Source organism: Scleropages formosus, chromosome 25, assembly GCF_900964775.1.
Source record: "Scleropages formosus chromosome 25, fSclFor1.1, whole genome shotgun sequence".
Taxonomy (NCBI): Eukaryota; Metazoa; Chordata; class Actinopteri; order Osteoglossiformes; family Osteoglossidae; genus Scleropages; species Scleropages formosus.
This window is the reverse complement of record NC_041830.1, coordinates 9,295,201-9,310,196: the sequence shown is the minus strand read 5'-3', so window position 1 is coordinate 9,310,196 and position 14,996 is coordinate 9,295,201. Positions and strand designations below refer to the sequence as shown.

The window sequence follows — 14,996 nt, the reverse complement described above, 5'->3', positions numbered from 1 at the left end:
GTACATGATATAAAAACAAATACAGTATACACAGAAGTATGTATGCATGCATGAGCAGCACCATTTTGTTATAGTATTTGCAATTATTTAACGGTTGTTGGGAATGTTGGCAATTGTTTGATTGCTGAAATAGGAATAATATTTCTTACTTTGCTTTTTCAATCAACTTTTGGAACTAGTTCCATTTTTTACCATAACAAATAATTGTACTTTTGAGTTACAAATTTTTACTTAACAAAGGGATTTCAAAGAATGAATTAAGTTTGTACACTGATGAGTGGGCACACTTGGTTCCTTAACTGAGCATTCTATTAAAAGATATTTCCAGTTTTTATATGTTGGATATTTTAATGCTATCTCACGGTACATATACCCATACTGCTTTCTGGCCTTCGCCCGTTAACAGTTGCGCGCTTGCGGGCAGCGTGTAACGCTCATAACAAAGGGATGTCAAAGGCTCACCTATAGACCACAACTGGGATTCTCTTCCACGATCTGAAGGAAGCTACACTCTCTAGCTCTTTGTCAGTGATCCACCCAGGAACCAGAAGCTTCTGCGGGTAGCTGGAACACAGCCTGCCAAAGGGAGAGGACAGATCGCATTAACCGTGAAGATTGAAACAGTACAGAAGTGCTGAAAAGGCCAGAACTGAGGGAAAAACCATTAAAGAACGACCTAATGATGAGAAAGGTCGGGGGGAGGAAAAACTACATGTATCAAACTTGACGGACGCTAAAAGGTTTAAGAAAATTAACGCTTGGCGGCAACAATTAATGAATTAAGTGAACCGTACATAAGGCGTCGGACAATATATCGGTGCCGGCGGTGGCCTTTCACTGTCCCGATAATACAAAAAGACTGCATCGATCCCTCTCGGCTTGACATCGCTGCGCGCAAACGCACCCGTCCTCTCGCGCCAAACAGTCAAAATGGCACTCTCAACTCCTTTCTTTCTCCCCCAATCTCCTACGACTCACGTCTCCCCTCTCGCTGGCCTCCAGCAGCTTGCCTCCTTCCCTCAAGCAGCCAAGTGCATCTTAGTGTCTTTGCAACTGCTTCTTGGCTTGTACCTATTCTTCGGCGTTAGCCAGGCCTCTCGCTGCTCTCTAACTGCGCTGCGCGAGTGTGCCGATGGGCTGGAGGATGGCGACGAAAGCCTTTGTGGGCAACGCGCTCCCTCGCTGTGCCTCGGCCTTCTACTCTCAAAAGGTGGCAAGGAGCTCCGAGGCACTGCTAAAGGTTTACGCGTGCGTGTGTCTTGGAATTCACGCTAGTATGACGATGGGCAAAGCGGTGTTCCGGTTGTAGTGCAAAAGTTCAGAACAACGGATCCGATAGCACAAACTGTGGGTGAAGCTTTAATTTGTTGCTCTGATTCTTATTAAACCCGCGCTGAGTTAAGGATTCCTCTTTTCCATCACAAAAAAGATTGAGACCTGCCGCCGCTGAGCTTCCCTCAAACCACCGGCACCTTTCGCTCATGTTCCAACAAAAAGCCACAGACTAGATTCTTTTTAAAGAACATTTCAGCTAACAGTCTGCGTTCATCTGATGTCACTTCAGCTTCCTTTCTCACATTCTCTTGTTTTTTATGCATCCCAGAAACTTTGCAGCAAGCTCTTCGAAAACATTCGTCAAGCTCACGTTCCAAAATCTTGAGATGCGACACCCTCCCGTTAGGAACATAATCACCGAAGAAGCAGATACCTATTCGAGCAAAAGTACACATACAGACAACTTTCAAGCATAGGACAACACAAGCGACTCAACGTAGAGACGCGCTCTGCAGATCGGCTTGCGTTTCGCTGCTTACTTGTAGTTGGCGTTTATGTCCGACAGTCTCCAGGCGTTCTGCAAGTCGCAGCCCATCCGTAACACCTCCGTCTCCAACCTCTGACGCACGTGGTCACCTATGGAGTACCATAGTAAGAATAGGCAAAAATGGAAACCGCAATGCACCGTATAAAACGTTTATCAATATGTAAGTAATACAGGCAGTTCCCAAATTACGAACGTCCTAGTTACGTACGACCCATGCTTAACAAACCGCCCCCTTGTTGAAAAATTCTAGTTATTGTACATACGATAGTTCAAAATAGTAAACGGGCGCTACTTTGCGAAGCGCATCAAAACATTGCGCGCCTACAGCGGTGAGCCCGAGGTACGACAGACTTCCTTCTTTTCCCCGTTAACAGTGTCTCGTGTGGTACTGTATTTGGCTTTAATTTTTTTCTTTTTAACCCTCCGAACCATGGCACCACAGCGTAAATGCGATGCGAGTGATGGTGATGCATCCAAGAAAAGGAAATGATCGCGACTGAAACTAAAGAGTAAATAATAAAGCGAAAGGTCAAACGTCAACGAACAATGGAAAAGCAAACATTAAAGTTTCTTTATCGTTTTGCGCTCTCTCTCTCTCTCTCTCTCTCTCTCTCTCTCTCTCTCTCTCTCTCTCTCTCTCTCTCTCTCTCTCTCTCTCTCTCTCTCTCTCTCTCTCTCTCTCTCTCTCTCTCTCTCTCTCTCTCTCTCTCTCTCTCTCTCTCACACACACACACACACACGTCTCTATCTGAGAGAGCACTCGGCTACAAAAGACACTTCTTCCCAGTTGCGGAATCTCGCTCCAGACGACAACCCCCCCCGCACGTTCTCAAACCTCCCTTGCTCGGCTCTTCAAGTCCCGTCCTTCATCGTTCCCCAGTCCCGTTCCACGTCTCCGATAACGATCGCCCGCCTTGTCCCTCGACCCCGATTTTGGATCCTCGCCTCTGTTCGGTCGCCCGTCCCCGACCACGAGAACACATCTAGTCCTTTGATTCCGAATAAACGATCCTGCACTTGGGCCTAACCTCCTCAGTGTCCTCTGATCATCATGACAGTACTAACATTTGTTATCTCTTTCTATGTCTCTCTCTCTCTCTCTCTCTATTATAAATACTGTAGTTACATTTATCATCTTTACATTGTAGGAGGGCACGTTAGCACGGCAGGTTTGATCCACGCCTGCTCTCTGATGGGTCTGGGGTTCAAGTCCCGTTTCGGGTGGCTTGCGATGGACTGGCGTCCCCTCCTGGGTGTGTCCTCTTCCCCTCCAACCTTGCGCCCCGCGTTGCCGGGTGAGGCTCCGGTACGCCGTGACCCCGCTTGGAACAAGCGGTTTCAGACAACGTTTTAGCTTTACGTTGTATTACTGTTATCCAAGGTGTTTCTTTAATGTTTTTTACGCATAGAAAGGTACACGACATACTAAGACAAACATTTGACAAACTGACATTAGACACGCGCCGTACCTAACTGTTCCGACTTACGTTAAAATCCCGCTTAAGACGAACCGAGGACACGGAACTCGTTCGTAATTTGGGGACTGCCCGTACATCAATAACAGCACGTAATGGTAGGTTATCGTGCAAGCTTTACTTGCTTTGTCGTGACTTTTACTAAGAGGGTGGGGTGTGTACACATTTTCTACAATGTGGGGACATTTGAAGGAAAGTACTGCAGTGCAAAAATACAGTTTTTTTTGGTTAGCAATTAAAGTGGGAACTTGAAACGTACGCAAAGCTGCTTTTTCTTTTTCCACGTGATAAGCTCAGATACATATTATTTCCTGTTGAAACAGATCACATATACCCTCAATTTAGCCATAACCTGACACTGATAAGCTGCCCCCTTTCCTGGGGAAAGAAGACAGAAAGTAGTAAAGTGCTCAGACGAGCACGGGGGCTCACCGGGGCGGCACAAGTGCACGTGCTGGTCCTCATCGTCCGCATTGCCCCCGAGGCACCAGGCGTGGTACGCCAGGGCAAACAGGTCTTCTACCCTGGACGGGTGGGTCGTTGCTCGGCTCAGCCTCTTCAGCCACTCCTGGCATTGCTTGAAGGTGGAAAAATGGCATCTGAAAGGAGATGCATGGTATTACTCAAACAAATCTGGTAAGGCTTCACCGGTGCCTTAAGACTATAACCCGAGGTTATTCATCCTGTATACAGGTTAGACACCACAATGCATTATAATTATTCATTAAACAGGAGGAAATAAAATAAACCTTTTATTATTGATGGAAGCTGCTTGCAAAATTCTGTTTGCAAGTAGATATGGTGATGATCGTGTTACAAAAACGGCCTTAATTTCCCTAGTGCCGAGATAGCCTTACATGTCTTAGGAACCAAATCAATTCGGAGTCGATACACCTGGTTTTATCCCCGCGTTTCGGCGCGTGCTCGGAACAGAGCGCTATTTTAGCTCCACGCTGGATTGTTCCAGCCGTGGCATCGCAAAGCTCAGATCGCTAACTTTGTATCCAATTTCACATCCGCTGGAAAGAAAACATCAGGAAAGACTTCAAATACTGAAATGGGAATATGTCAATTCATAGTTCTACAGAAACTGGTGGTGTGGACAGCGATGGTATTCTGAAGCCGTACGTGTTTGTGAAGTGTAAAAACAAAAATACGGGGCTTCAGTTTTCAGACTAATGTTTGTCAATTAAAGATTTCATAAAGTGAGAATGGTGTCAAATGGACTCTGACAGTCTGTGAAATTTTCAGAGGGCGTACCATTTTTAATTCTCCCCCCCATGGAATATATCATTTTTTGTACATTTCCCAGATTGCCACCAGCTGTCAAATGGTCAGAAACAAAAGGAGCAAAAGCAGAGGCGCGCAACAGTGTGAAAGAAGATGGCAGGAAACCAGAAACAAAAGATGCTTCCTTCTAACAAAGTAGGTCAGGTTGGATCCCGGCATGATTTCCAAATGCGCAAGCCTGCCTCTATGCAAGTGACCTTCTGCTAATGTGCTGACATCTCTTACCACCCCGTGTGTTATGTTTACATGCAGATGTCTTTTAGTCTGCAAGAAGGACAATCCTATGAAATCACAGACAATCTCATGGAAGTCAACACAGTTGGAGTCATAAGCATCCAAAAATAAACAACCAAAATGATTACTGTTGTTTTATGTTTCACAATACCCTGCAGAAGTCGGTCCCAAACTTTTTTGGTGACATGAATACAACCTTAATCCGCCCGGTGACGCTATATAAAAATAATTACTATTATCGATGGTTATATAATTTGACTCCCGAAACAGCAGTATTCATCAAAAGCCAGACATAAATCGGTGCGCGTAAAACGTAGGATGTGCTTGTACACACATAATGACTACATCTCAAAATCCAGTAAAGAACTGAAAAAATGGCCGTCGGAATGAACTGTTGACTTGAGTGAATGAGGGAGAATTTTACACATTTTCTTTAACCACTTGTCCAAGTCAGGGTTGTGGTGGTCCAGAGCCTATCCTGGAATTGCACCTATACCAGAAATGTGTAAAAATTTATTTTTAAAAATTTTTTTTGTTTGGAACTGGTGTTCCAAACATTTCTTGAATTAGTCTGAGCACAAAAATTTTGCCAACAAAATAATAAGAGCAACAATGTTGAAACAGTTTTGAATGTATATATTTTTAATATAAATGTAGCAAAAAAAAAGTGGTACACTTAACTACACACACCTAACTAGTATGTTTACATTTACATCATTTATTGTATATTCATTGTTTCTTATGTAGGAAGCTCCGAGTAGTTTCTATGTAGCACCGCTGTCCTGGAAGGACATTGTTTCATTTCACTGGATACTGTACCAGCTGTATATGGTTGAAATGACCATAGACACTTTGACTTCACTTCGGTTGCAAAAATCATGCTGAAAAATGCTAAAAATACAGCTTCATCTATAGTGTCACATTCTGATGAGTACCAATTAACAGCTTGCTCCTCGCTAGTCTGCTTAATGCACAAGTACTGGAGGTGAAGGGACTAACATTAATTATATAAGAACATACGGATGCTGTATCAATTACTCTTAATTACTATTTCAATATCCATATTGCACAAGTCAACTCCTTGTAAAACTATAATACACACACTGATAGTTGTTGAGACGCCCTGCAACCCTCATTTGAGTCACAGCTATGGGTTTTTAGAACCGCTACTCCGCTGCATTATATTCAGGACCATTTTGCATGTAGCTGCATGTTTAGTGTTGGAGGTAACATATCAGTGTGGAGGATCATCTGCGGTCAGACTAATGGGATTATGGTCCACTGCTCACCTGACCACTTTGGAGTCCTTGCAGGTGATGTGGATCTGGAACATGTCTCTGCTCTCCACGCTCTCGATCAGCCGGAGTGGCACCTGGGAGCGCGGGAGCAAGGAGAGGTTACGTGGGGGCTTCGCATGCAGAAAAAAACGGCGCGAGACCAAAAAGTAGCTATGGAGTCAAACGTCTGCAAGCAGCAGGACTATCTGCGGCACTGGAGACGCTGTGCAATGTAGGGCCTGACTTTTCAGACGCAATGAGGTGCACTCTGCACGTGCTCAAGGTGCGCACATGGCAGTGTAATTAAAAGCTCATTAGGTTTCATCTGCAATAAAAAATACCCATGCATATTGTTCAGTAATTAAGTCACTACACATTCCATTCTTGCTCTTCAAACCTAAACTATTAATGTGGAAAAGAAAGCAATGATGAACTGCCTTAATGCTTTAAGTTTCTCATAATGTACAAGTCAGTGTCTAAGGGACATTTCAAAATGCTCTTAATTTTGCTGTAACTGAGAAGCAAACAAACAATCTCATTAGTAAAATATGCTAGTGCTGTAGATAAAGTATTTGCCTCTTTCCAATTTCTCTATTTTTAAAGGGTTTTGACAAACTTTAACAGATCTTTTTGTGAGGTCTAGCAGCACTTATATGGAGCCCAATGATCCCAAACATATAAACACAGCAACACTGGAAAGGTAGAAAAACAATTAAATTATGAAATTATTTTTCCCCCCACGTCTACAGCTGCACTTGTCATTATCCTCCACGCCAAGAAAATGACATTAAAACAATACCAGTTTCACTTCTTCCCACTCAGACTCCTTTTATTTAGCATGAAAAACACTGCAAAAATAGAGAAAATGGAAAAGGCTGCAATTTTTTTTTTTTTTTTTCACAGCACTGCAAGTCAAATAGACTAGAAAGTGTCCTGTTTTTTCGAAGCCTATGTGACATTTGGAAAGAGTATCTAAAGCAGTATTCTGTCAGAAAGTGCTGGGACTGGAGGTCTGTCCAGCAGCGTGTCCTGCGTATAGAACTCTTTCACCGAATACAACTTTTTCACAACAGCAGCATTTCTGAAGGGCACAACACACGGGATACTCTCAACGGTCCAAATAAGAGCTTGTTTTCCTGCTGCTAGTTAATGCGCTAATTGCAGTCTTGGAAACACAAAATACGGTAGGGGTTGAAGCTCAGTTGCTTTTAAGTGCTTGGAATTAAAATGCTGGAATTTCCGGGTTATTTATAGGCCTTCTTTAGAGCACAGTAATTTGATGCTTCTCGGGGACAGCAATTATTCTATTGGACAAATCAAACGTCTCATAAGACTTGACGTCGCTTCCGTGACCTGGATGCGGTTCACAGGAAGGACCCTCTGTTGGTTAGATTTGTTGCTGCTTCTATTACAACAGTGCGAAAGCACAGCTTCAAGTTTTACACACACGGTGAAAAACATTGCATCTCAACCAAAGGAGCCATGTGGTAAGATGGCAAGAGTTGCAGAAGTACTCACTGAAATCTCACTGTCCACACCTGGAGGGGTCTACAACACAACACAGGAGGACAGAAATAAAACAGGAGAGATGGGAGATGGGATGAAGAAACTATCAAACAAAAAATTATTAAAATGAAAAAGTACAACGAAAGGTCCGAAAGGCACATGGGCAGAAGACAGACAGACAAACTCGAGGAACAAATTTGACAAAAGGACACGCTAACAGTCCTAAGGGATAAACTGGGGTAAACCGACAAAAATTAACACGCAAAAAGAATCCGTGGAAACGGGCCACAGACGAAACGTCGAGCAGTCGGGGGGCGACCTGAAGAAAGCTACTGGAGAAAGATAGAAACCTTGCAGACACGTCAAATTCCTGATTTTACATCCATTCCTTCATTAGCTCAACGTATTGCTTAAAATGCAATTTTTCCACTTGGAAACTCAACGAAGCTACCTTTAAAAGATTTATGACTAGTATTTCATACAATTCAAACACTTCCATTTGAATACAAGGCAAATTTTTGCAAATTTTTTGCGGTCAGTGCCCTGTTGGTCCCCAACAGTCCAGTGTTTACATTTCATTGTGGGAAGTAGTGCCATATTGTTTTGCACACTTCCGCAAGGCAGTTTGTGCTGTGGGGGGGGGAAAAAGAAAAAAAAGACATTTGCTAGTCACCTTCACCTTCTTTCCTCTCCGTTTTGATGTTCAGGAAAATTTCTGGTTAAACATGAATAATCAACATCTTAACTTTGTCCAGTATTCCTTCCCTTTACGTCACCATACAATAAAAACACAAACAGAAATATACATTGTAAAGACATGTATATGTACATGTACAGTATTGTATTTTACTGCTTACTATCTCTTTAGTAAGAGATTCTGGGAATTCTGGTAATTGTATCCTGAGATACAGAAATAATATTACTAATTTCATTTGGGTTTTTGGATGTACTTGGGTCCTGCTTGGAATGAGTTACAATTTCTCCATAAGAAATAATGCCAGTTACCATTTGGATGTATGTATGTAATTTCCTTTGATGTATGTATTGTTTTCAGCTAACAGATTAACAACAACAAATTATACGTTATTGGTTAATAAACCAAGGAATGTTTTTAAGTGTATTTCAATGGCATTTCAACTGATGTTATAAGGGAATGTACTTACAACTAACCAGGTACTGACTTGTTACGAAGACGGAAGTACAATTAGGAGTTTTAAACTGTTTGACAGCTTGATCAGCAAATGTTCTGCTTTTAAATAATGTCTCCTTATTTGTGTCTTGCTGCACTTGGGTTGTAGGCGATGTTCTTTGAAAGGAAACCCCAGAGGACCCCAAGCAGCAGACATTTACATACTCTTATTGCTGCTAAATTACCTGCATTCTTCTCACCTTCACAAGAACCCAATGTATTTGCACACTTATCCTTCCTCAGATGTCTCAATTATAACTAATGGTAACACTGGCATTTTCATTTTTGTATCTTATCCGAGAGTTACCAATACAGTACCTGCTCTCATTCTTTAAAGTACAGAGTGACTCATAAGTCACCAGACCCCTACTTACCTATGGATCTAGACTGTCTGTCTGTCTGAGCACCATTGTGGTCCTGCATATATATACACACACACATATATATTATATATATATATATATATATATATACACACACACACACACACACACACACACACACACACACACACACACACACACACCTTTTTTCAAGCGTCCCTATTCTGCTGCTTGCCGTGGTGTCAATTTGAGAGGCATACCTTCAACAGAACTCTCAAATGCTGCGCTTATGTTCGCTTTTGTGACAGGTCAACCTGCTTGAGCAAAAATCCTGCTTCTTCAACTACTGCTTTGCCCAGACATGGTTACATACTATCTGTACTTAACTTTTCAAGGATCCAAACACCTGTAACTAAGCGCTCCTCAATTCAATAGTTACTTGCATCGGCCATGTTTCAATCTTCCAACTTGACAGATTTATGAAAACTGTAGGCAAGTCTTTTCTGCATTTTATTACAATCATTGCTTCACGACTCAGTCGTATCAGAGTTGCATTTGTAATTTGTTTAAATTCATTAGAAGGGGTACAGTGACTTATGGACCACACTGTAGAGAGAAAAGTAGTAATCTGACCATTTAAAAATAATCAAATACATTCCATGCTCTCTTCCTTCCTGCACTACTGCCATTTAGCATTTTAAGGGACCTTTAAGGGGTTAGGAACAAGAAACTCTGATTAAAGCAGCAAAAAGCCAGCCCAGAATGTCTCCTTTCCTATCGCAGCCAGCTTCGCCCTGTGCCCATAATTGTTTTACGTTCCAGGTCCAATCAACCCCGGCTCTACAACAATCTTTAAACCGAGTCAGGCAGAAAAATCAGCAATGGAGCTCCTGGAAGTTTGAGCCGGGTTTATTTTCTGCATTCAATCATGTCAGATTCTACTGCGATTCATTATTCTTGAGATGAATAACAGAATGCAAGCTAAGTAAAGATCAGAAATGAACCATTACACTGAAGAGATGCTGGAATTTCACAGCCAGGACTAGCAAACAACTAGAGCAGTGCCATTACAATGCCTACTGGCCAACATCAGGGAGATGCTGATGCCACATTTGGTCGTGGACTAGAGGACCCTGCAGTTCCCCCAGGAACCAGAAGCCAAGGCCCTGCTGTCTGCACAGGTCTTAAGGGATGCCAGCCGTAAGGGCAACAGTGAAAGTGTGAAGGTGTTATTGGAGAGGACCATCAACCAGTGATATTCATGATTGTGAAACCTTCACAATTAAGGTTTAATAGGATGAAATTCAGAAAAAAAACACTTATGGCGGGCCTACGGAATACTCACATTGACAACCGAATCCTTAAACTTAATGTGAAGTCTGTAGTTAGACATGGCAATGATGGCATCATTGGCGCGGCCCAGATATTCCACCCCTTCCCCCTGAAGAACTGGAAATGGCACCTGGGGAGAGAACAATCGCCAAAGGTGCAAATTAGAGATAAATCTCACACTTCAGCTCAACAATACCTAGGGACACCTTTTGAAAAACCACTGTTTCAGTTTCACTTTAAAAACAGTAAATTAGGCATTTAACATCTGGTTTTAACTGGGTATACCCATCTGGCAAACTCCCAATGGCATACAGTATCTTTATGTTCTCTTGGCTGAGATAAGGACTGACTCTTCTGTGTTTCGCTGGTTTCGGCATGGTATGCGCATAATGACACCACATCCAGACCTATCTCACCCCAACAAAAGATGTATCAAGCCATAATTTTTCACAGTTTGCCATCATGTTGGGGGGGGGGGGGGGGGGGGGATTTCAGTGGAAAACCATCAACAATCAATGTGGTGCTCAGGTATAACATTTTTTCATATTTATAATTTCACATGTATACACACACAGACAACTTTTTATTCTACCGAAGTAGGTTATGTCATGTCATTCATCAAGAGCTGCAACACCAGTGCTCATGGTAGCACTTAAAGGTGCAACTCCCAGCTCTGTACACTAGGCCATCATATTGACACATTTGTGACCAGAAGTCTGTCTGTAAGCATTTGTTACCATTTGTTCATAACTCCAAAGTCACCGTTACCCGTAAGTTGCAGTCAATAAAACATGAATAATACAAACATCCATCTTCTTTACAGGCGATGGCTACAGCTATTGGAAAATAAGTCACATGGATGATCTGTGTGCAACTACAAGACATTGGCTGAGCATGCAAAGCCTCATGGGAAAGGGACCTCTTGGATGCTGGCTTTTATGAAAGCTTTTTCGCATGTCGTGCTGCCACCCAAACCTTTTAAAATACTTAAGCCCAAAATTTCTTTAGTCTGCAGTCCTGCCACCTCAAAAAAAAAAAAAAACAGCTGCCTGCATTATTCACAGAACAGTACATATCGTTTCGGCTGCAAAAGAGAGGGAAACTCATATGGATTTAACCATTTAGTCTGTCAGTGGAAAAGGGGCTTCCCTCGATGAGACGTGTGCTGCCAGGACAGCCTTTTCCTTCAAGCTCTGAAGACTTTGAACTTTCAAATTAACATTTCTTCAGTGCCTCCTTCTCATTGACATTAAAGCCCATGAGGACAAACTCAGAAATCCACAAAGAATTCATTTAACTTACAGTGTTAAGCTACATTTATTTGCCTACTTATAAAGCTGGGTAATTTTTACTATATCAATTCAGGACAAGTAAATTCATTAAGGGGTACTACAGCAGGAGGCTGGATTTGAACCCACGTCATTCAAGCACAAGACAGCAGCTCTTAACTGCTTTGCCACCTGCTGTCATATCTTCACAAGGATGCCAATTCAGTTTAACAATTTGTACACAAGGTTTCAGAGTGCCCAACTTTGCAGAACTGTGCTAAAGATGGTGATAAAATGACTTACCTAAAAGCTGCCCTACTGTCAACATTGCAAGGTCAAGTGTATGTGCGTGCGTGCGTGCACACACACACACACACACACACACACACACACAGACACACGAGAACACTATCGATTATGGCCGTTTCTTGTGCGCAGCAGTTGTCCACCGTGTGGTGCTGAGGCTCCGGCTTCAGAGTCCACGCCTGACGGTGATGCGGCGATGGACGATGAGCCACGTTTCAGCCCTGAGCAGCTGCAGGCAACATGCCAGATAAAGGAGTGACTAATACTGTCATCGGTGTGGCTCGTGACTCGAATCCCTACCAAGTCTGCACACAGGCAGCGAGCGAGGCAGGGCCACTGGATCCTATGAAGCAGAACACGCATGCATGTCTTATCTAGGCATATCATCAAAACAGCACTAAATCATCTATCCAACGATTTTGTGCATCCATGCAGGTGTGATACTTATGGAACCTCCGAAAATATAAATCACCTACGTATAAACAACTGGAGCACACCTGCCAGGTGTTGGTAAAACTGGGGGCAGAAAAGCTCTCGTCAAAATATAATGGTACCTTGCTCCTTTCAGTAAATTTGTATGCACCAAACTTGGAATTCAACCTCATTTACATACATACACACACCAGTCCAAAACATTATTTTCTACCAACATTTGGCCATATAAGGCGGTGGTGATGAAAACCAAGGCAGCACTGGGCTACGGAGGAGCTGCTGGGGCTGGTCAGGCTGCAGGGTCTGCTGACCACCAGTGACCTGGCTCCATGTTGCGATTGCCACAGGACCCACACTCAAAAACACGCAGTGGAAAGGAAGAGGTCAGCAGAGTTTGCAGGTCAGAAAACTGTACTAATACCTGAGAAAATACACGAACCATTGTGTTAAGCAGACTGTTTGGCAACAGTTTCCTAACTCCACTGTTGCTGCAGAGGGAGTCTGAAGTTAGAACAGCCCAGGACATGGAATTTGGCCACTGTTAGTCCTCATACATAGTCCACGGGAACCAGTAGTACATCATTTCACCGGTGAAAAAGATCAACGGGAACAGAAACAACTTCCAAAGAAACTGAGGCCTAAAAAGCAGACCGAACTCTGAATAGACAACCTAGCAGAAACATGCTCACGGCAAAAGTGCGATGCTGAAATGAAGTGGACAGTCACTTCTCCTCCACCCACCTATTTCCAAACCAGAAAACTGCGAGAATGCAACCGCACGCCAGCTGTGTGTACTTAGTCTTGACTGCTAATGAGACAGACGTCCTTCCGCCAAAATGTCCTCCGTGCTTCTCAAGGTGGGAATTTCTTCACAATCACCGAGATGCGACATGCTCATTAAAATGCGCATGTTATTGATCGCCGACAGAAAGTAAAAACCAATAAGTTCATTTATAATACTAGCAAACATTTATGAAACACAGAAAACCAATTTCATAATATCAATTGCACGAAAGGGTTTTATATTCAACTACTGGATGAAGAACGCAAGATTATCTGGGTTACAGCTCTGTTCCAGCGATAGCATTTCAACCATTTCCTGGTACCTCTGCAAGAAGCACATCTATATTGACGGCCCTCCACAGGATTGCGAAAGCAGTCCCTAGGGGCAGGCACCGTGAGATGGCCTTCGGCATGGCGTGCTTGAAGTTGCTGTACTGATTCCCATTCAACTCTAAGCATGTCAGCTTCCAGGCATTTCTTAATGTCACTTGGGAAATTTTCACAAAATTATAACAAATCTAAGAAAAGATGCTTTTTCAGTAGTCTCAAAGTGGCAACAAGCAGTGATTTACAGCCATTTTCAAAGAAGTTCAGGCATTTTTGGAGGCCAAATTCCACCACAAAACCCAGAGGTTACACATCACCCTTGCCCATGTAGTCAATTTCTGCATACCTTTTCATGTTGCCTCTTACAGTTCATAAAAATGATCCATTTGCGTAAAAGTGTTGCAATTTCACAAGAAGTTCACAAGAAGCCATCACTGACTGTGAAAATGCTGCTTGTGTTTCACATGTTCAGAAACACTTGCTGACATCCCTGGCCTACTGTGTTGACAGATTCCCTGCTTTAAATCTGCTATGATAATAGCTGCAGAACTAGCACAAAATTAACAAGCTATATGTAGTCGTTTCATTAGTGATAGGGCATGTGCTTTTACAAAATATGACTTATGACTTGTTCATTCATGCAGCTAGATGCAAGTACCCTTTTCAGATGTATAACATCAAGATTCCACTTTGTGACTAGAACTGACTGAACAAAGTGGCTATAAATTCAATGCCTTAGTCACTCAACTACCTGCAGTCACATACAGTAATTTCAGGTCCATAGCTATATATACACAGTCTGAAATATTACACATACCTCCAGAGTGCATTAAAGCTTTCATGCAAATCAGAAGTAAAGGTAGTTTAACAAACTGTGGAATCAAAGTGATCAATAGAAAGGCATTCATTTTTTACACTAAAATTATAGAATACATGGGCTAAACAACTTAACAAGAACAGAATTTTTTTTTTTTTCCCCTTCTTCTTTTTTTGAAGAAATCAAGCTTCCTGAATGGTTCTTGGCTCAAAAGTATTGTGATTAATGGCCATCTGGAACAAACTGAAAAAGAAATAAAAATTTGCAGTACCCAGAAAGTGTTTACTTTCAGGGCAGGGAAGACAAGTTATCTTTCTTTGTCTGGTTAGCCCAAGGTGAGATATCCTGTTGTGGACTGAACTGTGAAGAAAACGCAATACAAAGTTAAATTAAAGCGTTAAAGGTGTCAAAAGCACAATGTACTGTTGGGGTTCCACTTTAAATGTGACTGCTGGAAGCAAGGGATGTTATAGGCGTAGAAGCCAGATCCAGGTACCGAAGCTCACGCAATACATGGCTACAAGTTCATCTCGGAGAGAGCGATGCACTGCCAGGAGACCTTTGCGAAGCCAGGGAGGATGCAAAGTTTATTTTTTAATGTAAAGTGCATTCATC

General features: G+C 42.5%; 1 protein-coding gene across 10 annotated transcripts in view; it reads right to left on the bottom strand.

Annotated features, from left to right (window-relative positions):
- Positions 1 to 14,996, bottom strand: part of mtmr4 (myotubularin related protein 4) — a 61,246-nt gene that overhangs the window by 11,355 nt on the left and 34,895 nt on the right. For 8 of the 10 annotated variants that reach the window (XM_029249081.1, XM_029249083.1, XM_029249085.1 and 5 more), the window contains 6 exons: positions 10,462 to 10,578; positions 7,617 to 7,646; positions 6,111 to 6,193; positions 3,730 to 3,896; positions 1,815 to 1,911; positions 463 to 576 (listed from right to left, as the gene is read on the bottom strand). In XM_029249081.1, coding sequence (XP_029104914.1) covers positions 463 to 576; positions 1,815 to 1,911; positions 3,730 to 3,896; positions 6,111 to 6,193; positions 7,617 to 7,646; positions 10,462 to 10,578 — 608 coding nt within the window. The remainder of the gene's footprint in view (positions 1 to 462; positions 577 to 1,814; positions 1,912 to 3,729; positions 3,897 to 6,110; positions 6,194 to 7,616; positions 7,647 to 10,461; positions 10,579 to 14,996) is intronic. The other 2 variants (XM_029249080.1, XM_029249087.1) reach the window with 1 other exon arrangement.